This window comes from Thunnus albacares, chromosome 13 (genome assembly GCF_914725855.1).
Source record: "Thunnus albacares chromosome 13, fThuAlb1.1, whole genome shotgun sequence".
In the NCBI taxonomy this organism is placed as follows: domain Eukaryota; kingdom Metazoa; phylum Chordata; class Actinopteri; order Scombriformes; family Scombridae; genus Thunnus; species Thunnus albacares.
In genome coordinates this window covers 26,230,618-26,256,517 of record NC_058118.1, presented here as the reverse complement: position 1 = coordinate 26,256,517, position 25,900 = coordinate 26,230,618, and the positions used below count along the sequence as shown (strand labels likewise).

General features: G+C 38.0%; 1 protein-coding gene across 5 annotated transcripts in view; it reads right to left on the bottom strand.

Annotated features, from left to right (window-relative positions):
• Positions 1–25,900, bottom strand: part of gtf2ird1 (GTF2I repeat domain containing 1) — a 37,488-nt gene that overhangs the window by 1,632 nt on the left and 9,956 nt on the right. For 4 of the 5 annotated variants that reach the window (XM_044371523.1, XM_044371524.1, XM_044371520.1 and 1 more), the window contains exons 5-26: positions 25,703–25,886; positions 23,395–23,702; positions 22,781–22,876; positions 21,225–21,308; positions 20,384–20,567; positions 17,961–17,986; positions 16,258–16,384; positions 15,686–15,729; positions 15,311–15,391; positions 13,954–14,088; positions 11,222–11,275; positions 9,692–9,772; positions 8,374–8,557; positions 8,149–8,210; positions 5,893–5,964; positions 5,412–5,679; positions 3,965–3,993; positions 3,796–3,843; positions 3,622–3,699; positions 1,128–1,320; positions 695–732; positions 490–599 (exon numbers count right to left, since the gene is read on the bottom strand). In XM_044371523.1, coding sequence (XP_044227458.1) covers positions 490–599; positions 695–732; positions 1,128–1,320; positions 3,622–3,699; positions 3,796–3,843; positions 3,965–3,993; positions 5,412–5,679; positions 5,893–5,964; positions 8,149–8,210; positions 8,374–8,557; positions 9,692–9,772; positions 11,222–11,275; positions 13,954–14,088; positions 15,311–15,391; positions 15,686–15,729; positions 16,258–16,384; positions 17,961–17,986; positions 20,384–20,567; positions 21,225–21,308; positions 22,781–22,876; positions 23,395–23,702; positions 25,703–25,886 — 2,486 coding nt within the window. The remainder of the gene's footprint in view (positions 1–489; positions 600–694; positions 733–1,127; positions 1,321–3,621; positions 3,700–3,795; positions 3,844–3,964; positions 3,994–5,411; positions 5,680–5,892; positions 5,965–8,148; positions 8,211–8,373; positions 8,558–9,691; positions 9,773–11,221; positions 11,276–13,953; positions 14,089–15,310; positions 15,392–15,685; positions 15,730–16,257; positions 16,385–17,960; positions 17,987–20,383; positions 20,568–21,224; positions 21,309–22,780; positions 22,877–23,394; positions 23,703–25,702; positions 25,887–25,900) is intronic. The other variant, XM_044371522.1, reaches the window with a different exon arrangement.

Below are 25,900 nucleotides of genomic sequence, written 5' to 3'. Positions count from 1 at the left end.
AGCTGGGAAGATATTCAGTTTCACAAAATATACCTCAAATGACTAATGAACTTCATGAACATTAAGCTAACAGTTAGGTTAGCTTAATCAGATATTTCATCAACTCACTCTGAACTACATGAATACTACTAACGCTGAAACATACACATTTCTCCATGTTTTCATATATGATTAAAGCAAAGTTAGACCTTCATTTATTAAGTTTTATACATATTTTGCATCCCTTAAAGTGTATTTTTGGAAGTTATGCTACAGTTTGTGACGCTATAGTGACTTCCAGTTAACACAAGTACACATTGGTTGCTTTTGATAAGATGGTATTATAGATGTTTCCTACTGTAGCAACCAATATACAGTTTTCAGCAGCTTTTTTGGTTTTAATGGTGCAACCTGATTTAGTAATTCACCAGTTTGAACCGAGCTAGCAGTTACTACGAATTTATTAAGGACTTTACACACGAACCCCATCCTGTTTTTTTTAAAACTTACCATTACTGGAATCTGATTGGTTGATATCCCCAGGTCGGAGGAGGCGGGTACTCGGTTGCTCTCCTGGACTCTCTTGCGCTTTCGTCGATTGGTGGGGGCGTCTGTTCCTACTGAGGAGAGAAAGCAGATGGTTTAACTTTCAGGTGTGTACTGTGGGCTTTACAGCATGCAGCTCTACTTCTGATAGAGAGGAGACAACACCTACCTGTGTTACAAGCCTGGCTACAGATTTCTGCAAAAGGCCTGTGTGAGAGTGAGAGAGAGAGAGAGAGAGAGAGAGAGAGAGAGGGGCGGCTCATGTCAGGTGTGACACAATCAAAATAAACCTATTTTCATACCTGAAAAAGAAAAAAAAAAAAGTTGCCAAAATTTTACATGATTTAATTCTTTGCCTCCATTCTTTCATTATAGCTTAACTGCTTCAATGTCAAAATATCGTTCAGTATTCTGTATTATTTACATCCGCTGCTGAGGAAGATTTATTCTCTGACATCTCAGAGGCTGGATATAAACCATAAGCATAAATAAATCATAATGAGCTTAACTACCAAGAGGCAAAACCCCCTAAATTCCTGCAGAAATATACAGCACGGTGAAAGCAAACAGGCTGCTGAATATTCAGGTGTCTCCACACTCACTGTAGCTGGCTCTTGATGTTGAATGTTATTTTATCTGCGGCTTGAAGGATTTTCTCCAGGCACACAATGTCGTAAGTGTTGGGGTTTCGGAAGGGAATATCGTCTGGAAGGCCGCTGACTTCTACAGACTCTGGACTGCCACGGATCAGCTTGTACGGGACCACGACGGAACGGTCCAAACCCAGAGCCTCACCTGAACGCACAAACACGACAAAGTGGTCAAGCGACACAAAAATCACCTGCGAAGAGCTGCTAACAAGAGGAGAAACAGATTAGATGCTTGTTATTTTTCTTTACCTTACTTCAAAATACATAGAAATGTTCGAATAAAAAAAGAGGTGAACTCATTACTTCAACTGGAAAATGATGGGTTTGAACTGTGTGAAATAAACACTTTTGCTAGAAAGCCTGAGGAAAAAAAAAAGAAGAGCTGAATATGTAAAACTAATTATTCTCATGACAATGCGTGCCGCTGAGTGTCTGATACAGCATACAGAGGGATAATTATACTACTGTTCAGTGCAAACACACAATAATATTCAATTCCGTGTTAAATATATTTTAACCCCTCTGGACCTGCAGCAACACAAAGCGCCTACTTGCCAGAACAGTTTTTTTGTTTTCTTATCCTAAACCTCTTCCCTTACATAAAGTTACAAGTCAGATTTGACCCATTTTTTACATTTGAGAGCAGTAATAACACCCTTCACCTTTTCTTTTAACCTGACTTTTTCTTCAAGTGGTCCAGAATACATAAAAATGGAAACATTTCAGCACGTTTTTTGTACTTGACTATATTTGACCCGCATCGACTCAATAATCACCATTCAAAAACGTTGCCGCATTCTTCACATTCAATGAAGTTAATTGCACTTCGGATGGCTGTTACGTTCTCCCGTTTGAATCTTTTTTTTTCTCCGTGAACTAACAGTGTGAAACCTAAAGAATAGACTCTCTCTGCTCTTTGAAATCTTAATTAAGGATTAATCACCCGTTTATTAATGACTGATGAGGGAGCTTGACGAAATGAAATGTAGATTTGTGGTTCAAAAGTTTGGTATAGAGACTAATTATGAGGAGATGCTGTGAAGGGTCAGAATACGATCAGTATGTAAAGGGTGACAAACACGCCGAGTTGATGAATGCCACCTAATCATGAGTAGCTGCTCCTTTATGAAATTTGATCATTAGCATAATCAACATGCCCCCTGAAATTGCTTTAAAAAGGCAAACTTCTTCTTCTGCATCGTTTGTAGAAAAGATGAATTTAGGTAAAGAGTGACAGATGCACGTTGCCTGAAAACCACACGTTTTAAATAAATGAACGATTCGATGCCGGTTAGACGAGATTCATTAACAAATATATTACCGGAGAGTAAAAAGAGGAATTTCACAGTGTGGATCAGCACACGAAAAACAGAGCAAATGTCAGGGGAAGTCGGGGGCGGGGGGGGAAGTGAGAAAATAAGAAACTACAGCTGTCCACAGTGTTATCACGGAGCTGTACTGTCATCGAAATAATGAGGGAAAGGTCTGACGTGAGGTTACATGCCACAAACTCCTCGTTATAGCAAAACTGTCCATGACTAAAATGTGATACGGCCGAGTCGATGCGACAGTTATGGAGACGGACTGGATGTAGTAGGTGTGGGTGTTGTTAAAATGTCATGGAGGGATGTTTCCCTGGACAGAAACTTTTATGCTGAAGCAGCTGTTGGAGTGTGATAGTTCTCCAGGCAACCACATAAATAATCATGCAAATAATAATAAAAAAAAAAGGTTGTTGACCCCCTCGGTAAACTTAGGCTGTAGGCGTTATAATTTTGTACCTAAGAGAAATCTTATGAATGCGACAAGTTCTCTTAAAATCACTTGTATGTTCCACTTAAGAACAGATCTGTTGAGTGGTTCTTGCATGAGGCCCTTGTCCCCGGTCTTTGAGGATCTCCTCCAGACGTGTTTACTGATGTATATAAAACACTCTACTTTGAAAATGTGTTTTTTCCACAAAAGAAAGTTCAATCATCTCGTTATAATCCTTTAAAAAGTCATCTCTTCCTTCTCCCTCATTACAAATCCTGAACCATGATAGATGATATAGATGTAGATGTCTCCTACTTTACTGAAATGTCAATTCTCAGTGTATGCGCACTGGAGGTTTCAAGTTTCCATATAAGTTGATGACTTAGACCACGATTGGCTCTGAAATTAGTCGTGATGTCACAAATCACGCTCGCAGGTTCACGCCTTGAACTCAGATTTTCAGTGAGCGCGAAGAAATGCTCCTCCTTCAGCAGATGAATGAGAAAACTTCTTCTTCTGGTGTCGAACTCTGCACATACATTGTTCTGTACAGTGAAGCTGCAGTAACAATCAGCAAAACACATTTTTGAGAGGAGGGCGACTTTAAAAAACTCAATGGAAGCTGCTCAAATTCAACATAAGAAAACCTCCAGTTGCTGCATCACACGAGAACCCACCCGAGTCTATTTACCGTATTTCTTGTTAAACAGTTCCTTGACTTGCTCTCGAAGGACTACTTTCTCCCCCATGCGGTTTATATCATCATCATCTGTCGGGTGAAGAGACTCAGTTAGTGACAGGATTCAAGATAAAGTAAAGCAACAGCAGCAGAATCCCAGATGCTATAAAAGTGTTTTCAACTCACCACTTATGGAGGCGTAGGCCTTCTTCAGTAAAGTGACCCGTCGAGGTGCTGATAATAAAAATGATGAATAATATAATACTTTAACGATATGACATTAATATTAGTTGTCAGTGTGAGATTACGGTTCATCAATCAGACTTTATGATGAGAAATCAAATTCTGCTCGTACCTGGTTTTGGAATGAGTCCTTGGAAAGGTCTGCAAAGAACAAACATGTCTTTTTAAAGTCATGGCAAAGGTTTAACAGATTTGACAAACATTATTATAATATAGTAAATTATTATATATTATATATATCTCAGCATACATGATTGAAACTTGATAGCTGTCCCTGAGTGGTTGTATGTTTCCTCTAGACATGTTTTAACACATACAAATACTATTCTTGGAATAATAATTTGTGTCCGATGTGATTTTTCCATAAAAAAAGTTCAATTATCCAGCAAAACAAATCCTTAAAATGACATTTCCTTCTTCTCCCTCATTAAAAATCCTGAATCTATGAATACATAAATATATTTATATTAGTATAATATTTAAAAAGTCGAACTGCTGGACACAAGATGTTTCCTACTTCATTGAAAAGTCCGTTCTCAGTTTCAAGTTTCCACATCACATTTGCGTAAGTTGAATTCTGGACCACGATTGGCTCCAAACTTGTTGTGATGTCACAAATCCTGCTCACTCAGATTTAACGTGAGCGCAGAGAAACTTTCCCTCCACAGCAGATTAACGTGAAAACATCCTTCTAGTGTCAAATTCTGCACAGTGAAGCTCAATCACAATATCACAGCTGAGGTGTTCTGTTTGAGTCTTAGCTGAGTCACAGTTTATGTAAAACAGTAACCTGATATCAAAGTTGTTGAGACGTTCTAATTAAATTTGTAGTTTTAATGATAATACTTCATTTTCTACAAGATGTAGGAAGGTGGCTGCTTTCTAATGTCAAGTAGTCACTGCAGCGTTTGGTGCAAAGCAAGAAACTATTAATGTGTTTCTACGGAGATCCTGGAAGTTTTTAAAGGACATTTCTTTATTTCTTTAATTTCTTTTCTCGATTCAGACCCGAGTGCCCCGAAATTAATCAACAACAATTTGTCTCACTGATTAATTCTACAAGTAATTTATCACACAAAGAACGCACTTCCAGGTTCTCAAAAATTAATTAGTTACTTTTCTCTGTTTTATATAATTTTAAATGAATAATAATTAATACCTTTGAGCTCTGAAGAATTTGACTATTGCTATACCATGTGAGGTGGTTTATTTTAACTGTGCACTATACAGTACATCATAGCCGTGGGCCATTGCACACACTGTCACACTGCCATGGCTTACTGGGACTCACGGCCTGAACAGAGCCATTGTTAATGTTATTAGTAACACCTGTGCTTTTCCTACAATGACAAGTCAAAAATGTCTGCAGGGAAAAAGGCGTGTTGTAAATGGTTATTATGAAACGACTGTCAATCAAGCAGATTCTGCGACTTGGACGGCTCGTTTTATAACGTGAAACTAATTATGATGAGAATGAAACATGACTTCCTGTATGAGAGGGACAGAAAAATAGGAAACTGTGGTTGAAATGATCATGTGACCTGTAACTGGTTCCTCACCTGGTGATGGTGAAGTTGATTTTGTCGGCGACCGCCAGGATCCTCTCCAGGTTCTGGGAGCCGAAGGTGCATGGCTTCCTGAAGGGGATGCCGGGTGGAAGGCCCTCGATGATGACTGAGTCCGGGTTGTTCTTGATCCTCTTGTAAGGCACTTGGACTGGGTACTTGATGCCCAATGCCTCCCCATACTTCCTGTTGAACAGGTCTTGGACCTGCTCTCGCAGCGTGTTGGCCAGGTCGATCCTGGACAGCTTGGACTCCAAACATTCTGGAGACGAGACAAAAAACAAGTGTCATCTTTTTAAATATCCGTTTTTTTTGTCTGAGTCTGCTGCAGTTATTCAGACTTTTTCACAGTTTTGTTATAGAAGAAAGGTGATAGCTGTCAACACCCGAAGCTTATTTATGTTTTAACAACCAACAGCATCAAATCCATGACTCAAAGCGGTGACAGAAAGTGAAAATTGGAACCTGAACGTACCTGAGAATCCAGGTCTCTTGGATATAGCTGCAGTGTCCTCTGTTATTGGTGCTGCATCCTTGGAGGCCAGCTCTTTGGAAAAACATTTAAAGGTTTAATCTTTGTTTTTGTCGTCTCTTAAGATTTACTGAAAACAACAAACATTAAGTAAGTTCCTCCTCGTTCCAGCAGCTGAGCTTTGTCACAAATAAAAAGGAAGAGATAGCTGCAGGAAATCCCTGCAAGGACTTTATTTTTCCTTTATAAGAGCTGTTTTAAAAATAGTGCATGAACTGGATTCGACCTCATAATTTCAAGCATGCAGAGGACAGTGCAAATAGCATCTTAAACCTGCATTATGAGCTTCCAGATGGTGGCTTTTCTGCATACAGCCTCCCTGCTGAATGCAAAGATACTACTTTGGCTTCAAAGCTTTAAATATTTGAATATGTGGAATGGCTAAAGGATTAGGTCTTTCTGAAATGTACAGTACGCTGCGTGTCCAGTAGAATGAAAAACTTGCTCATGTGCAGAATATTAAATGATGTTACTGTTCAAGAAAACATAAATTCAGATACAGCGAAGGCAATAAATTCAGTTTCTTGACCTCCAACAAGAAGAAAAATTGGTTCAAACCTTCAGAAAGAGCAAGAAACTACAAGCAGGAATCCACTGAGATTCACAGCTCAGACCCACAAAGCATCATGACGGCTATAACAGCAGCCGTTACAAACACTCAAACTCTTTGTGATCTTTTATGCAGAACAACACTTCAGCAGGGTTGCTATTGAAACTTGTTAGTAAATCGGTCACAATCTAACTTGTATTATCTAAATCACAAATGCCTCATGTAGGCAAGATAATGGGACGCAAAATTACATATTCAAGCACAAAGACGCTTTAAGGTAAACATCCCATTTATTGCACAGCGTGAAAAACATGACTTCCTGATGTTATTTGTGCTTTATTCGCTGAACAAAGCCTTAATGTACGGGCTGAATTTTAACTAAATTATTCATCTTGCTTAAAGGGAAAAATACATACAGAAGCAGACATTTTCTTCAGTTATTTACATTTAAATACTAAACGATTATTTTTATTATCGATTAATTTTACTCAATTATATTGTTTTGTCTATAAAATGTCATAAAATAGTGAATACGCGTGTTATAATTTCTAAGACCCCATGGTGGCGACTTCAAGTGTCTGATCAATGTTCCAAAATCCAAAGAAATCCTCACAATTGAGAAGCTGCAACCAGCAAATGTTAATTTTTGCTTTTCTTTTTTTATTCAGTCCTTATTTTAACAGTGTTACAAAATAATGAATATATTCATAGATAAGTTATAAATTATATCAAAGACAGAAAGAAAGAAACATTATTGACTGAAAAGGTGCAGGCTAAAGCTTTAGCTTTTTATGCTGACCCTTTTTACCTCATATGAAAAACAAACAATACAAAACAATAGTCCCAAATTATAAAATCAAACATTTCATTCACCATCATGTTCATACCTCAGTTTTATATTTGTTATTTTTGATGTTGTTTTGTACTACACACTTAATTCCCTGTCACAGTTATACCATAAATTAACCCTTTTAACAGTTATACATCTCTTCTTTATATTTGTCCATAATGACTCTCTCTGTCAGGAAGTTATTTTTTATTTTGTACATAATTTGCAGTTTTAAAGTCAATCAGATCACTGAATTGTAAAACATGGGAGTTAATGAATAGTGCATTGATTGGTTCATAATAATCCGTTTGATGTACAATTCTTATAGTTTAATCCTGTAGTATGAAAATTGGATTTGTGTTGGTTTTATATGTGTCTCTTCATACCTGCACACAGTAAGTAATGTATGGAACTCTGAGAGAACTATGTGTTTATCATCTATTATCACTCCCAAGAATTTCCTCTCATACACTCTTCATCATTGATTGTGATTTTAAGAGTAGAATTGATTTAATAAGTTATTAATGTCAAACCATTTCTTTAAAATTTTCATTTCTCTTTTGATTACTCCCAAAAAATTGTTTCATGTGTTTCCCAGAGCAAAATATATCGGTATCATCTGCAAATAATACAAACTTTAATAATTCAGACACCTTACAGATGTCATTTATATACAGTATAAACTGTTTGGGTCCCAGTACAGAGCCTTGAGGCACCCCGCGGGTAACCTTTCATTAATTCATGAAATTTATTCATTAATTCATTAATTGTTGCAGCTCTAAAATACATTATGGATACATGCGAAACATCTCGGACATACCTGCATCACAGACGGGGATGGAAGGCATCTCTTGTTTTACTTGCTCAGTCAACAGCTCAGGCCTGGAGACAAACAATAAGTATTACTACAGTATTTACAGAGCAGAAGTGAATTCATCTCTAAACATAATATGAAAGTACTGGATAACAAAGTAATAATAAAGGAGTTAATGAGCATGTGAAATGATGTACAGTAAACTTTAACACCTCCTTTATGTGCTTTCACCTTTTGATGACAAACTGGATCTGACTGCTAGCAGCCAGGATCTTGCGCAACTTGGCCGCTCCGAAACAGTTGGGCCTTCGGAGGGAGATTCCCTCTGGCAGCCCGGTGACGTACAGATCCTCTGGATACATCTGGAACTTGGAGTAGGGTACCTTGCCTGGTTCAGGGAGGCCCAGAGCATCAGCTGAGGACGAGGAGATGGTTATTACACTGAATGTGTCCAAATATGATCTGTGATGATATGTTATTTAAGAATAATTCCAGTTTATTACAATTTGGATCTTGTTCTGACAGGTTTGGTTACCATTCATGTCAGTAATAATATTGTACTGAATAAAGTCAATTGCTCAGATCTAAGGACATGACAACATAAAAAAAGATGAGAAAGTAAAAGCTAATGGTAAAATTATTACCCTAACAGTTTTCTTGTGAAAAGAGGGATTATTACCTACACTTTAGCTGCTCTCACGTTAAATTTTACTGTTTTTTGCCCTATTTGACTTATTTGTAGCAACTAGATCTCAGCAGTTACTTCGTTGAGTACAATGTTATTATAACCGATGGAAACGATGGCCAAAACTAAGAAAATAAGACCCAAATTGTAATAAATCGTAATTATCCTTTAGGTAAAATATGACTTTTATCTGTTTTCATTGGTTACCAGTAAACATTATACCAATACTATCAGGACTTCAGCAGAGCCCTCACCCCTCTCATCCCTCATGTCCATTTATAGTATCCTGGCTTTTAAAAGTACAATCATATTTTATATTAGAGACGAGCAAGGTCACTAATCAAAGTCAACATCCAAACAAAAACTTACAATACAGTGATTTTGTTTACATAAAAGGTACCAGCTTGCTAATACAAGCAGATAACTTAAAAAAAAAAACATTATTCGGCTGCCGTCTTATTTAGTTAGGGACTAATACTTGTGCACAGGCACAACTGTTCACTGCTACAGTAGTTTGATGTCGCTCATGAGCCGCTTCCTTCACACAGTAATTAGAGCAGGCAAAAACACTAATGCTTGGTGCCTTCTCAATTTAACTCCTGTGACGTGAAATACAGATTAATCTTTTTCATGCCCTACATTTTGGCCCCACACTGAGCAGACTAATTCTGCTATGTTCAATTATTAAAAAACTTTAATGTTACAATATTAATATTCAAATGGACTTTAAAAGCTTGAAACTTTTCCCCAGCTGTACATTGGATAAATGGTGTGTACATGTAGAGGAGCAAAATAAATGGGCTTGACATTTCGTCCTGTCCTCGTGCGAATGAGGGTTAAGCTCTGCCGCTACAGGTAGCTCACCGTATTTAATGCTGAAAAGGCTTTCAACTTGTCTCCGGAGCTGAAGAATCATCTCACCAATGTCCTCCACCAGACTCCCTGCTGAAGTCAAACAAACGAAAACGACAAAACATTTACAACATCGGAAGAGAATTATTACACGGGGGCAGCTAGGTTAGAGGGAGACTTCCCACCTGTGAACATTACTATTTCTCCCCCTCGCCAACTTTATTTTGATAAATTCCACCTGCCCTACGCGGAACTGGTCATGACAAACTGACTGTGCGGTATATTAATCACCAGAGACCATAACAAATAGATGTAGGAGAGAAGAATGGTGAAGGTGCAAAAATGGAGTTGAAAAACAAAGTAGAAAATATTTCTGAAAGTAGATGTAAAAGCCACAAAGTAAGTGCGCTGCATCTCAAGTAAACAATATCAGTTGTAAAACTGTCATAAGCACAAGCTGACTTCATAGTAAACGGCAAGATTTAAGAAAATCCAAATGATATCATTTTTTCATTATCTATGATCTCTCTGTAACTAAATTCTGAAACTTAGAGGTAAAAGAAAACCCGATTTAATGTAAAATTCATCACCTCATATGCAAGGCAATGAAAATAACCTTCATGTGGGACATATAAAGACCTTCATGTGGGACATAAAGACCTTCATGTGGGACATATAAAGACCTTCATGTGGGACATATAAAGATCTTCATGTGGGACATATAAAGACCTTCATGTGGGACATATAAAGATCTTCATGTGGGACATATAAAGACCTTCATGTGGGACATATAAAGATCTTCATGTGGGACATATAAAGACCTTCATGTGGGACATAAAGACCTTCATGTGGGACATATAAAGACCTTCATGTGGGACATAAAGACCTTCATGTGGGACATATAAAGACCTTCATGTGGGACATATAAAGATCTTCATGTGGGACATATAAAGATCTTCATGTGGGACATATAAAGACCTTCATGTGGGACATATAAAGATCTTCATGTGGGACATATAAAGACCTTCATGTGGGACATATAAAGACCTTCATGTGGGACATAAAGACCTTCATGTGGGACATATAAAGACCTTCATTTGGGACATAAAGACCTTCATGTGGGACATAAAGTCCTTCATGTGGGACATATAAAGACCTTCATGTGGGACATATAAAGATCTTCATGTGGGACATATAAAGACCTTCATGTGGGACATATAAAGATCTTCATGTGGGACATAAAGACCTTCATGTGGGACATATAAAGACCTTCATGTGGGACATATAAAGACCTTCATGTGGGACATATAAAGACCTTTATGTGGGATATATAAAGAAGTTTTTATGTAGCTAGGTCTATAGGTGGAGGATGGAAGTGTGTTGCCTAGGAGACTGTCTGGGTCAAATGTTTGCAGCAGTTTTTCATATTCCAGTCTGCCTTTCCAACAAGATAATAAGTTGCACAGAGTGATAGAAAAAGCAAAATGCACTGGATTTAGCAGAACATCTTAAATAAATCATTCGTATCAGAGGCCTCTTTACCTTCAGAGGATCTTCTGATGCTCTGAGGGGCAGCGTTCGGTGACAAAGCTTCAGCTGTAAGAATCAAGAAGAACATGAGGAAGGGAAACCACACAGCTGCTTTCTAACATTTATACAACAAAAGAATACAAAGATGTGATACGCGGTGTTATTCAAGTAAAAAGGTAAAAGACAAAGCCTGAGTTGTTAATGGTTTACAGTTTACTGTGTTCAAGACTCAGCGTAAGACTAAAGATAATACTGTGGTCCTATGTTGACTGCAGCACTCCCAACATAGTTTTGCAGTAATTATTACATTTGTAAAGCTTAAACAGTTTATTTCAAAGCTCCCTGTATATGAAGGAGATGGACAAAATAACAGGAGCATGTTAACGCTACAGGGCTGCAGTTAATCTATAGTGTCATCTGTCGTCCTTGGTGACAATATGATCATATCACGTTGCTGTTTGGTTTTACAAAAGTTGATCGAGTAAATGATTCAAAGCAAATTGTATTGAAAAAATAACAAAAATTAATTTTAAAATTTAAGTTTAATTGAGTTGAATTGATTTTTTTGTGATGTGACAGTGGAATACAGTTGCACTGAATATCATTTTGAACATTTTATATGTGAGTTTGCTGATAACTTCTTTATTGTAATACTGTATATAATATTCTTATTGAAATTGTGATATTAACTTCAACCATATCACCTTGTCTTATTGCAAAATAATGCAAGAATTGAACATTATAAACTTGACAAAGTTAGTATATATTGGTAATATTCTGACGTTAAAATGCTTGAAAAAGACTATGTAGATGTTCAGAGACTTTCACAGCTCACACTTGATGACAATTATTGTTTGAAATATTTATTCAGACCTGAAAATCACCATAAATCCTGATGAAAACTGGTGAGCCGTGACCCATTTCAAAACCACATAAATATCTCACAGACATTCAAGTCTGCCCAGTGGTGTTCAAATAAAATGTCACAATAGGCTACAGTAGGAAATAAAATATCGTGCGATGATTTTTTTGTCCCCAATCTATGTTTTTATTTCATTGCAGCACTGTTACAAAGCTTGTAACAGCCTCTAGCTTGCACATTTGATCATGTACTGGGGCATACTTTTAGGTAATCCTAATACATAAATGCGCCAGAGTAGAATTACAAATTTCCATGTTTATACATTTAATGATTCTCAGGGCTTTTAGTGGAGAAATAATCCATGTAAGATAATCTTTGTTTTGTGGCATCACGTCAATGTTAAGTCATGCAAGAAACAAAAGAAATGTCTGAATTAGGAGCCACTGGGCAGTAAAATGGAAATGACAAGACTCCATTTATTCTGTTGTCTGGAAAGGCTGTCTGCTTGAGTGGGACATCCTCACATGTACAATCATCTACACATACAGAGTTACTGAAATGTATTTAATTTGGACAGCTGGGCAGTCCACATCATCCCACACTGCAGCCGTACTTACGTGTGAAACAAGAGGCATGATGGAGTATTCAGCACTTATAGTTCTCTAAAATCTCATATGTAGTTTACTTTACAAATGTACTTATTTTACAACAAACAAGTCAGAATACCAACAAATGTATCAAAGAGCTTGTAACGGCAAATAATACTAAATTATTGACATTGACATTTGCTGCACTTACCTTCATATTCTTTCCTTTAGAGGTCATTTGTGAAAGAAAAGAAAACTTAAACAAAGCACAATCAAATCAACAAAATAAAACAAAACGCCTCCTGAAAGCATTGTATGCTAAGCCCAAGATCACATTGAGTAGACTTTCCATTCTCTGTAGTATTGTTACAGTACTTCCTTCAAATGTAAAAAAAAAAAAAACGGCCTCACTTATGATTTAAATTAATTTCATGCATTTCTTTTTTTTTTTTGCCAAGAGTTCTTTTAATTAACTCCGTAACATTACTAGTCAGTGCAAGAGCTTCCTTAAATAAGCTTTTTAGCCCATAAAAAATTAGCGTCTTTTCCAGTCTTCTACAAAGCTTAATTACAAAAAAAAATGACTGTAAACCATTTTTAATGAGTCATTTGATAAATGAGGCCAGTGAAGTTTTCAGAGAGAGTGTAGTCTACGCAAATGTTCTTGGTATCCTTACTCTAGTCACCTATGGTTTAAAAGGTGAGAGTTGTTTCAGTCTATGGACAGTTCAGTGTTAGATGGAGGTAGGATTTGTGGGAGTCTCAGTGGGATTTTTGAGGAACGGTTTGGTTTCTCTAAGACAGTGACTAACTCTAATTGTTCTGGGCAGCAGGACTAGAGGACAGTATAACTCAAAATCTGGAAATGTGCACGATGCATCAGTCTGAATTTTCAGTTTACACACAAGAATAAGAGACTCAAAACGACAGATTCAGTCGAATTGCTGCAGCTGATACATGGCACCTTTCACAGATGAGAGCTAGTCTTTGTAAGACTTGGGGGGGGGGGGGGGGGGGAAGCTACAGTGGGTCAGAGTTGGGGAGTGGAGATTCTTAAGGTTTGGTTGTAGGGAAGTGGGAGAGTGGAGGATAAAGTATCTGAGAAAAGCGGTTTCATACGTGTGGCAGCTTATTTAGCTCCCTGAAAAACGGACAAAGTGTTAGGTGGCGGTGGTGGGCGCTGGGTGGCACCGGGGTGGCTGTGGGGTGGTGGTGGGTGGAGCTGGCATTCCAGGAGCTGCAGTGAGAAGGAGGTAGATGAAATGGAGGTAGGGGGCTGACGGGGCTGAGGTTACCTGCGTGGTTTTCCATCGGGTGGTGGGGAGCCGAGGGAGCGGAGGGGGCAGAGGGCGAGGCTGTGGCGGGACACGCTGCTGCCGCGACAGGCTCAGCCACAGACTCGCTGGGCTCCTCCCCACTGGTACCAGCATCTGGAGACACAAATGTTTACAGGTTTTACTATCAGGTTGCTGATATTTTCTGTATTGGTTTAGATGTTTCTGGTGGTATTTCCTGTATCACTAATGACATAAGTTTTAGACAAAGCCAAGACTAGCTTTGTTTGAGTTTAGGGAAGCAGCTGTGCTCTGCAAACATTCATTTGCCAAACCAATCAGTTAGTTCTCATCCTTAAAGTCTTAAATCTTGCCAAAGTGAAACATACAGTTTCACACTTCCAGTAAATTATAAAAGTTACAATTTATACATTTTAGTTAAAAGGCCTGAACAAGTATGTTTTTGAATGTGGCGTCTTCTTCGCTTCATTCTGGATTAGTTGGTTCTGGACTGTGATTACCAGAACTAATCGCAATGTACCTGACGTCATTGGTTGCCATACATGAACGAAAAAATATTCTTCCCTTAAAGCATGAACAAAGAGCAATTATAAATTAATACCATTATAAAATGGCTCACATTTAATGGCTCTGGTATTGTAATTGCTACAAAACGCAGGTTTTTATTTATTTTTTTACCAATTGGCCACAGGGGGGCAGTAATGAGCCAATTACAGATTGGGCCATCATAATGAGAAATCGCTTTTTTAGATTTTGCAATGGGAAGCATCTTGGACTGTATCCTATTCTTGCTAATTGCAGTTCAAAATAAATTGGGTGTCAGGTATCACCACTGCTAGAAAGGAGGACGAAGTTTTTTTTCCTGCATCTTTGCCGTCATTCGACAGCTGAAAGTGCAAAGAGAGACAGGAAACGGGTGGAGAGAGGGGTAAGACATGCAACAAAGGGCAGTGACCAGAATCTAACCACAGACGCTGCGGTTATGTGACCCACAAATCGAAATTTAATAGCAAAGACCAAACTTTCTTCTCAAAGGCATCGAGCAGACCCTCCAAGCAGATAAAGGAACTCACTAGCGATTCATTTTTTCCTCTCTAGGTTGGTAAACATGATTGTACATTGTTCAGTTTACTGCTATCACAGTGTGTAGTTTTTGGTTACCGAACAATATGATTAAGCAAAGTTAGATGGTGTAGCCTGAGGAACGGACAGCAATGGATGAACAGGAGGTCTAATAGTCTTACATCATGTGACACTGCATCACAGACCTGTGATATAAACAGTGACAATGTATGAACATGGCATCCCTGGATATTGTGTTTATCTGCTAATGGTTGCCGTGCGTGTGCTCACTTACCTGGCACTGTGACTTGAATAATCTCCCCATCCGGAGGCTCGGTTTTAATCCTTTTCAAAGGAATGCAATCTCCTGAAGGACCTGGGGGGATTGAATAGTTAATTCTGCCTGAGTTCCCATCAGCGTGTCGCACTGTGTTTTATGCTTGTGTTAAACAGATTTAAGTAGGTGATAGAAAGTGTTTGCACTGACTGGACTGCAAAACACGATGGGAAGTGTCTTCAATTTCAATCTTTAAAAGACTTCCAACGACTGCTAAGCATTGCTTTAAAACCTTCATCTGATACTCAGAGCTTGAATCTTTTGTTACTTCAGGCAGAAAATACCATAATAAAAAGTTTACTATGATGCAGCAACGCTTTTATTTGCACATACCTGCTTCGCAGTCAGCCAAGGGACTCACGCATGCACTTGTTGATCTGTAAAATCAGGAAAGGAAACACGGGCGGGTAAGAAATTACAATACAGCTTCTGAAAAAATACACTGAGTTCAAGTGGAATCTGTTTTTTCTGGCATGTTTTAGGTCAGCTGCCCTCTTTTATTTTGCTTCATTTGACTAAACAAGTAAAACAAGCACCGACAGGCTACTGTCTTAAGTTTTAAGGTGAAGATAATTTTCTATAAATGCATCCTTGTCATATGAACTAATCTATTGCATAGACATTGTACTGTTCTCCACCAAAGACAAACAATAGGCTTACTACAGGGGAAAGCATCTATAATTAGGTCAAATCAGAATTATGCTTTTCACAGCTAGTATCACTGTAGCAATTTAAATGATAAATTCTGTAAAGCAGTATATTTAAACTGTTTAATTTGGTCATGAATAATGCCGGTTATAAATAAATATAATACAACTCGGCTGCATGTAGCTATCTCATATTTCCAAATTATGAATCACAGTCTGTGAGGTAATGCTAAATTTCTGTGTGGGATGTGTTCTGACCTGCTGCTGTGAGGATTGCTGACCAGCTCGGCCGTGGTGGGCGGGATGCTCAGATTGTCAGGGAAGCTGTCTTCAGGCGTGGAGCCCAGGTCATGCTTGCCCTCCTCTCTTGCAATCTTGCCAGCAGCTTCAACAAAACAAGGCACAGAAGATAAACAAACACCGCATCCCATTAGCGAAGAACATCTGTGGGGCGTAAATATATAAATAAAGTCTTGACAGAGCGGTTTTCTGTTAGTCGGTTATTGTAATTAATTGTAAAGATTCTGACAAACACTATACAGCTAAAAGCTTGGCTATAGTTCCACACTAAGCACGCATGGACTCCTACAAAAGTAATTACATTTAACCTAAAGTTCCTTTTGAAAAGATTGATTATCATAAACAATTATTGCCTCATGCTCTCAGATGCCATCAGTTCCATCTAGCTAAAGTAAGGCAGTCCAATACAGCCCGAGGTATAATCAATCATTGTTAAAACTATTTTAACATCCCTAAAAACTGTGTGATAACAATATTACAGGTTCATTGCATGTCACACTGTGTGAGATGGATCTAATTAAATCTTGGTTGCAATCTGTGTCAGACTGTATAATATCAGTTTTAATGCACGTTAAATTGTGAGATGAACGCTTGGTAAATTGTTGCACTTTTTTTTATGTCAACAGAAAATAAAATACAGACACATTATCGACACATCACCCGTCCATCTCATGTTTAGAAAATGCAGAAAGCTGTTTTTTGTATATGACTATGAGTGTTTACAATATTGGCATCGACCAGCGTTTTCTGTGTCATCTCCGATTGGTTAGTTTGTAGATATGGCTTGTGGCAGCAGTCACATTGTGAGAATTTTGATATTGATATTTATGTAGAGGCCTTTTAGAGAGATGTTGATTGAACTTGATGGCCGTTTTGTAGGATGTAGTGTGTGCTGCTGCAGATTTGTATTACATTATAATGTGAGATGTTTCTAATATTTTGTCCAACCCAGTTCATTTCAGATCTTTACTGTCCCACAAATTATTTTTTACAGCAAACCAGTATAAGAACACAAAACCATGCAAACATAAACATATATATCGATGAATATATACTAAATATCACTAATTCCTTTCTAAAAGAGCTTGAACATGAACATAATCTTCATAAAAGTAGTATGTACTGCAGGGCTGTTTTATTAGACTGCATTAGTTTTAGCTAGGCGTACCTAATACACTGGAAAAAGCATTTTTTATGCTTTGTTTTCGCTTTACAGATAATACTTCAGTTTATTGCTACTTATTATATAATCTACTGTACATGCTGAATTCAGATTGTAAAGATAAAAAGTATAACAGTCATGCTAGAAAAGGCAGGTTAACTATTGTAGACATGTTAGATAGATTCATCTCTGCACCCCTGGCAAACATAGCAAATAATAATAATAATAATAATAATAATAATAATAATAATAATACATTTAATTTGTACGGCACTTTTCATTCATAGTTAAACTCAAAGTGCTACAGTATTTATAAGATAAAATACTCAATGTATGTAGATATATATATATATATATATATAACATATGAGATATTATTCCTGGTGTGAGAAGTCATAAAGAGAGAAAGAACAGCAGCTTCTTATTAGCGAGGCCACTTCACAGCTCATATGCATGAGAGAACGGTATTAAAACAAAACAAAATTAATCACACTCTTACCAGTGAAAATCCTTTCATCAAACATTCTGGAATTAAAAAAAAAGGGGAAAATAGGCCATTAGTCACTGAATTCAAAGACCATTTTAGCTCTCAAGGCAGAAATCATGATGCAAACACTGTACATGTGGAGGAAAACATCATTAAGAGCTCTTTAAGGATATTAACTCCTCTTTAAACAATCGGCCTCAGTCAAACAATCAAGTAATAGAGTCATTCCTTCGTTATCATTGAATTCCTACGACTAAAAATAACTGTGTGGATGTCAATTAGATACTTCTGGACTGCTTCCTCCCTCCCTCCCTCCGGCACACGCTACTTCTCCGTCTGCCACCGGGACGTTCCTCTTCAGTGGCGATCGTAATTAATCTTTAGAGACAACTGTTTCTTTAAGCCTTGTTTATTTACATCTATTTGTAAGACGGTTTGAAATAGAGTTAATGAAACCTCAAACTACTGAAGAAGGCTTCTGTTAATTCACTACCTCATTTATTAAAGACAAATGACCTAATTCTATATTTTTGGGGTCATTGCTGCAACAACACTAATAATCTTCAGCTATTACACAGCGCTCATAACCACAAAACAGCAAATTGAGAAACAACGTTGCTGTTATCAGTAATTTACCACTACTGGGGTAAAACCATGGTATAAGGACAGAGGATGTTGCATTGCTGTGCAGACTGTGAGTCCCCCTGAGGCGAATTAAAGTTTAATCTGATAGTGGAGGAAGAAAATGTTACCTAAAAAGCTGTACAGTCTCAGGGTAGAGTACATTTTAACATGCTTATAATTATCGGATTCTATGTTTTTTTTCCCCTCATTGTCAACAAATCCCATGAAAAAATCCAAAGCAAACAAATAAACGCGAATAAAAAGAACAGTCTGTGTATTCAAAGCCTGATATATCTTATTCCTCTGTGCCTCGGAGGTTCATTGTGGTCCAAAAATATATTAAAAACACATCAATGAACCACACTGTTGCACTGGCTGACACGTTCCCTCATTAGCATTAAACATGGTCACTGAGTCAATTCCCCATACACTGTCCTGCTGCTGTAAATACTCACTGGCACACCAGATGAATATTAATCTGTAACTTTAAAATAGCCCCAGACAAATGCACGTTTTACTCCTGTTTGAGTAATGTTTGCTAAAAAGCTACAGCTGTTTTGGGAAATTGTTGAGCCTTTTTTTTTTCAAATGGAAACTAAATTTGTGACCCGTATTTAAAGATCTTCAGTAGGAACCAACGAGCTTGGTGCTATACAGTATTAAAAGACATGGGTTTGGTCTTTTGATGGGATTTGTTGACAATAAGACAATAATTAACGCCACCCTTGTCCTTTGGGAGTGTAAATGTATTAGCGTGCTAACTTGCTAGGCATGCTAGTGCTCTATGTTAGCTTTAAGCTAAAATGCAGTTGCAGCTAATGGGAATTTGGTTTAAAAGAAATTACATATCTTGTTGGATAAATAAATTCTAAAGTCCTTTGGTGACTGTGAATATGTGTACCAAATATAATCCATATATTTATCTATGAAGCTATTTCACTCTGGACTAGCATGTTGGACTGTTGAGCTAACAGACAAAGCAAACAACTGACATCATCAGCTCTACTAGCTTAAAAACAGTCAACATGGAAATCTTATTTGACAGTTAATACATCTGATACAGTCTTGGCATAATTAATAACAAGACTGCAGCTTTAAATTAGACCAAAAATTTGGTTTCAGCAAAATTAAACAACCATTAGCAATAAGGATCAGTATGGTTTTACATACAGTAACGCCCACACTTGAACGGTTTAAAAATTAACATAGTCTGTCAACAAAGAACATGCTAAAAAAGAACATCAAGGCCTGCATCTGGAACATCCCTCAATGACAATGGGAATGTGATGTAATTCTGAATTAATCACATTTTCAATCTTTCCTAATTGTATTAACACTAATGAGCTGCCTGCAGGATTCGTTAAAAAGATGTGTTATCTCAAACAAGGCATGGTGGCTCATTTAAATTAGCTTAAATAAATAGATGGAAGAGCAGCCGTTAGCGCAATATGCTGGCAAGGAAAAGTCATTTGGGACATGAATGGAAATGGTTTGCCAGTCAGCGGGACATAGTGTGCTGAAGCAAACAGACATTTAACAGACAGATGGTATAGGCTGGCTCAGCTGATAGCTTCTTATTAAAAAATCTTATCTAAAGACAAGTTTCAGAGCGGATCTGGATGATGGGTAAACTATGATCTGCACTCAGTGACTAAACTAGACTTTAATACATTGATGTGTTTCCTTGAAAATCTAGCCTCATATCAATTACATCAGTCTGAAGCTATGAATTAATTCCAAAGATTTAATGTCTGCCTAAAATAGTATTTTTCACGCTAACGATGTCATTTTCGTTTCAAAGCGTCGTTTACCGTTTGACTATGAAGCGGATCCCGTGGCGTTCGTCCAGGATGCGTTTGAGCTTGGGAACTCCGTAAGTGCAGGGTCTCTTGAAGGGGATCTGGTCGGGGATGCCGATGATCTCCACGGCCCCCGGGTCGCAGGCTATTTTGCGGTAGGGGACAGGCACCATGTGATCTAGACCAAGGGCCTCAGCTGGAGGTAGAAAACAGTGAGCAACCGGGTTTTATCACTAAAATATTCACTTTAACTCGATGTAACAATGTAACGTTTATTCTATTTGACGCATTTGCTACTTCACAAACATTAGCTTGGAAAAACAGCCTCCAGTGGGCAATACACACCCAAGGTTTATATAAGTTAATCTGAGTTAAATGAGAAATAAAAGTTTAAAAGAATTATCAGTACTGGAAACAGATCCCATGAGCCATAATGCTGAAATGTTTTTTTCCAATTTGTAGAAACTGCATGTAGACAGATAGTGTAGTGTAGTATCTACAATACCATAGCTGATAGATAATCATTGGGATGCTTACAAGCTTCCTTTGAATACTTTCCAATAAGTGGCAAAAGAACACAAATATCTAAAAACATAAACTTGTAATCAGCTGCATTTTTCTTCTGGTTGAGCTCTTCCTCGGACCTTTTTTTTGTAAGGATTAATAGTATACTGCGGTTACAAATATGTGCCTTGTGTATCACTGAGGATCAAACCAAAGCACTGTCCCCAATCCATAATCATCCACAGATTCACACAGAATCATGACTGTGCATGAAAAATGGTTTGAAAAGAGAGTGTTACCTTTTCTGAATCGCACCCCGTATGTGATAAAAGAGAGAGGTTTTCCTCACCGTATCTGCTGTTGAACAAGATCTGAACGCACTCTCTCAATGTGTTGATGTCCTCGGTTTCCCGAATGAACGAGTCCCATTTTTCTGCAGAGACGCAAGTACAATAAACAGTTCCCATCAGTGCCTTATGTACAATGAAATGGAGACCTTCTTCTTTTATTTAAGTTCATTAGAGCTTTGACATTCAAATGAGCTTTATTTCATTGTAGCGCTAAAGGTCTGAAATTAATCTCCTCTATCTACTCAGCATCAACTTGGGAAATGAGTGCAATCTTCTTATAGGATTACTCTTCACATCTTAGTAGCTTAGCCCCTTAATGGTTAAGGGTTTGTATAGTTTAGCCTAAGTTCAGTAAACAATGCTCGGCTACTGTAGGAGCCTGCAAATCCAAGCAAGAAAAATGCACAGAAGTCCTCCTCAGGGATATTTATTATATTACATTTAAGTCATTACATTAGAATATAAACGTATAGACTGTTTGATAACCATTTAGATATTTGAGAGTTTAAAAAAAATCTGATTTCAGATTATTATTTCAAGATAACAGGGAAACATTACAAAGACGTTTTGCACAATATATCTAAAAATTTCTGTTTGATATTATGTTGCAGTCATTGAAAAGTGGCGCTTTGAAGCCGAGCCTTTTACTCAACCTAGGCGTGAATGTCAGTTGAGCACAGCGGTCTTTAATCTAACTTTGAAGCTACTTTAGAGGAAATCTGAGGGAAACATTAGGAACATTGGAACTTCAAATCTTTGACATCTCGAAGTAAGCTTCTCTTTGGTGCTGATTTTCAAAGTAAAAAAATACAAAATGTTCTCTAAGTCAATACATCTGACTCATAAATTATAGTAAAGTCTGTTTAACTTTAACTCATACTGATCAATTTTTCATTTTTACAGAAGAGAGTCCTGAGAATGACCAACAGATGAACCCCTCTGTTTCTTAAATTACACATATAGAAATTTGATGATATTGCAGACTATAAAATTTGCACTATTATTGTATAAAACTCACAACAAGTTACTGCCAAAAACTGTTCAAAACTAGTTTGAAATGAGAGAGTCGATATAATCATAAAAGAAAACCAGAGGAGGAAGAAAAAGAACTGAAAAACAGATTTCTTGCTTTCTGTTCATGGAACAAACTTGAGGAAAAACAATCATTGTGTTCAAAGAAAATGTTCAAAAATAATGTGTTGAATAAGCACAAGAACATGGTCTAACGTGTTTATGGACGTTACATTGTTCAGTGAAACAGTTTTATCTTTTTATTTGAAGGTTCTTCCACTTATGTATTGATTTATCTTTGTTAAAGCTGCTTTCTCTTACTTTGAATGAGTTTGAATAGGGGAATAAAATGTCTCATTCAAGAGGATTTGTTGACCGTTTTTGTTAAATGTGCTTTTCCGTATGTACTCTGCTTTCATAACATTTCCTTTTTTCTTTCTGTGCTGCAGATTGACATAAAGCTTGATGATGACCGATGCAGATACGCCTGTGTTACACATTTAAAATAAAGCCTGCGTCTTTCTGGCTGTGCGTTCAACCTTACCTGACTTTTCGTGCACTATGGAGAAGAGCAGCCTCTTGGAGATGTGGATGCCAGGAGGGCTCTGGCCCTGCTCACCAGGTAGTCTCGTTGTCTCGTCTGAAAACGCGAGACAAAATAAATACATTCGCTTCGGTTCACTTTCATTCATGCAGTCAGATGTGTTCGCTTAGCACTCACTTCCCTAAATTACTTCATTAACTCTAGGGTTTCAATAAGGCAGTAAGTCCACCTGACTGGCGAGTTAAATTATTCCTTTAGAGATATAAGTATAACAAAGCAAAGTGCTACAAGAGTGAAGTGCTGCTTTGAATGAAATGAGTGGTATAATGGTCTGACTTCAAAGCCTACTGGGAACATTTACCACCTTTCTAGACACATTAGAGGATGAATAACTTAATCTGACGTATTGATTTTTACTTTTCATTACTATAATGATCATTATTGTGCATGTTTTGTCAAAACCATTTCAAATTCACTCAATATCTGCTGAGAAAATGCTATTTTTGTGCTCAGTCGAGTGTCAGACCGCTCTCACAATAACGAGTATCCACTGGTGTAAAGCTGTGTCGCTAATACGTGTCGCTACCAACTACATCTGTTACCGTACACCTCACCGTTGTTGGCGCAATCCTTGCCGGATGTGCTCTTGTCTGTCCAGTTGGCCAGTCTGTCCTTGCCCAGGTTGAGGAGGGACATGGGTTTGAAATCCAGATTGCCATCCGGGTGGGGTTTGGAGGACATGGGCATGCCGTACAGGAAGTTTGAGAGAACGGAGCTACTGGAGGTGGCGGGACTGGATGGGGTGACTACCGGTGCGGTGGTCTTCCCTTGGCCGTGGCTGCTCTGCGTCATGATGGCAGTGGAAGAGTTGTGATTGACGTCAGTGCTGCACTTGGCTTCTCGAGACAAATCCTCTGCTGGCCTGTAAACACACACATAAAATCAGAATCAAGAAAGCATTTTGGAGGGTTATATAATCCACTGCTTGACATCAAGGGACTCTTTGTGAGTTGGAACAATTTATCTGCTTGGTTATGACACTCACTTGATAACATTTAATAAAGTAAATAAATTATAAATGAAACGAGATGACGATGTGTCTCTGTGGTATTTTCTTTGCTATTTGAACTCCTTATAATGCTTTTCCTTCTCTCCTACTGTTTTGTTGCCTCTGGGTTTGTGCTTTTCCAAAGAAGAAAGTGGCCAACAGACCAAACACAGATTCATTATGCGTCCTAACAACTGTTCCACAGTGTTGCATGTATTTTCAAACTATTCATATTCAGCTACATAACACAGTGAGACAGGAAAACCCCATTTTGTTGTGGGCAAAGGCATGTGACAGCTGTTATTAATGGAGCGAACACAGATAAGAGAGTCTTTAAACAACTCTCCGAAACAGGATAGGCTAAAGTAAAACTCAGAAAAAAACCCTTCAGTAGTGTAATGACTTAATAGATGCAGAATGTTTAGTGCTTTCTTGGCAGCCGACGACTGAGCCGATAAAGTTTTAATGATTTGTATCAGTCAAAAGAAACTATTGTGCTCGGTCTCGTGGCACAATCTGATGATCCCGAGCAGCTGGATTTAAAATGTATATTTTAATCGTACCGACACTCTCCACACAAACTCCGTACAGTCAGAGCGACGTCCTCACTAGACTGTACCCACATGACATAACATTTCAACTGCCATCTGTTTATTATGTTTATAAGATGATGAGTAAGTGGACTTTGCAAATAAATGTTGATTATGTGAAGGGCTCCAGAAAACGTAATGCAACATCATCCAGCACTGCTTCGACCAATCGAATACATGCAAATGCACATTCTTAATATTAAATTCCAGGTGTTAATATGCACTCACACATATGTACGCTTAAAACATTTCTGGACTGGTTGAGTTATATTCATTTGGCTGAATAACTGCCTGGATGAGAGCGTACATGTTATCATGTATTGGGGGGGAAGTGGGACCTTTGTAACTACAGTATATGAGACATGTGTTAACCACTTATTTCTAAAGTTTACTCATCGTGATGAAAAGTTAAATTATCGTCACCGTGACAACTTTCCAAAGACTTTAAATCTATAGATCTATCAATCAGATTGAATTTCTAGGATTGCGTTTCATCATCTCTCTGCTACCTGAAACAACACGGCAAAGGTGTTTTTCGCTCTGAACACCCACAAAATTATTTAGTGTTTACTCCGTCCTGTTACGTTGTTTTTATAAAGTAAACATGAAGTCACAAGGACTGACAGGTATCTCATTAGACACCGCTGGTGAACTGGAACCACAGGAATGCACACACACACTAACAGGAAAGAGATGACGGCCCAGGGCTCTGTTTTTACTTCATATAAATCTGTAAATCTACGTCAGGCATTGGATTCTGTGCAAGAGGCATCAAATTAGGCCTCTATGGAGTCATTTATATTGGCCAGACTTGACCAGTATTTTCTAGTGTCATTATAATTATTATTGTTATTGTTACAGATCAGTGTTATTAACAGGCTTTCTGTTACTTTCGTCGCTGTCGTTGAAATAATAAACGACGCCGTCCAAGTCCAGCCTCTATAATAGATGCTGTTAAATATTAACAGTTACTGTTATGATGCAAACATGCTCTGCAGAGACTAAGATGTAACCTGAGACGTGGCCCCGTCTATTCCTCACTAATACACTGCAGCCTGTCTGCTACCAATGACAAACAAAACGAGATGCCAAGACAGCTCCGTGCTTCCAGCCGTACACAAGTATTAATCTCTGCCAGGCATTAGAAGCTAAACTGAAACGCCAGAATTCTTCTTCTACATTTTGTAGTGATTAGACGCTGGCAGCTGGTTTCATAATCTGATACGAGTAGTGTCTTATCCCAAACAGTGGTGTATTGTTCAGGAAATAACCTCACAGACTCACCTTTTTGCTATGAACTGGATGCGGTGGCTCTGCTCCAGAATCTTCATCAGTGTCTTGGTGTCGTACTCGGAGGGCTTCTTCAAGGTGACTCCTTCAGGCAAACCGTGGGCCACGACACAGCCGGGGTCCTTCTGGATCCAATCATAAGGCACAGGGACCAGGCTGCTCTTTCCCACGGCCTCACCTGCATATTCAACG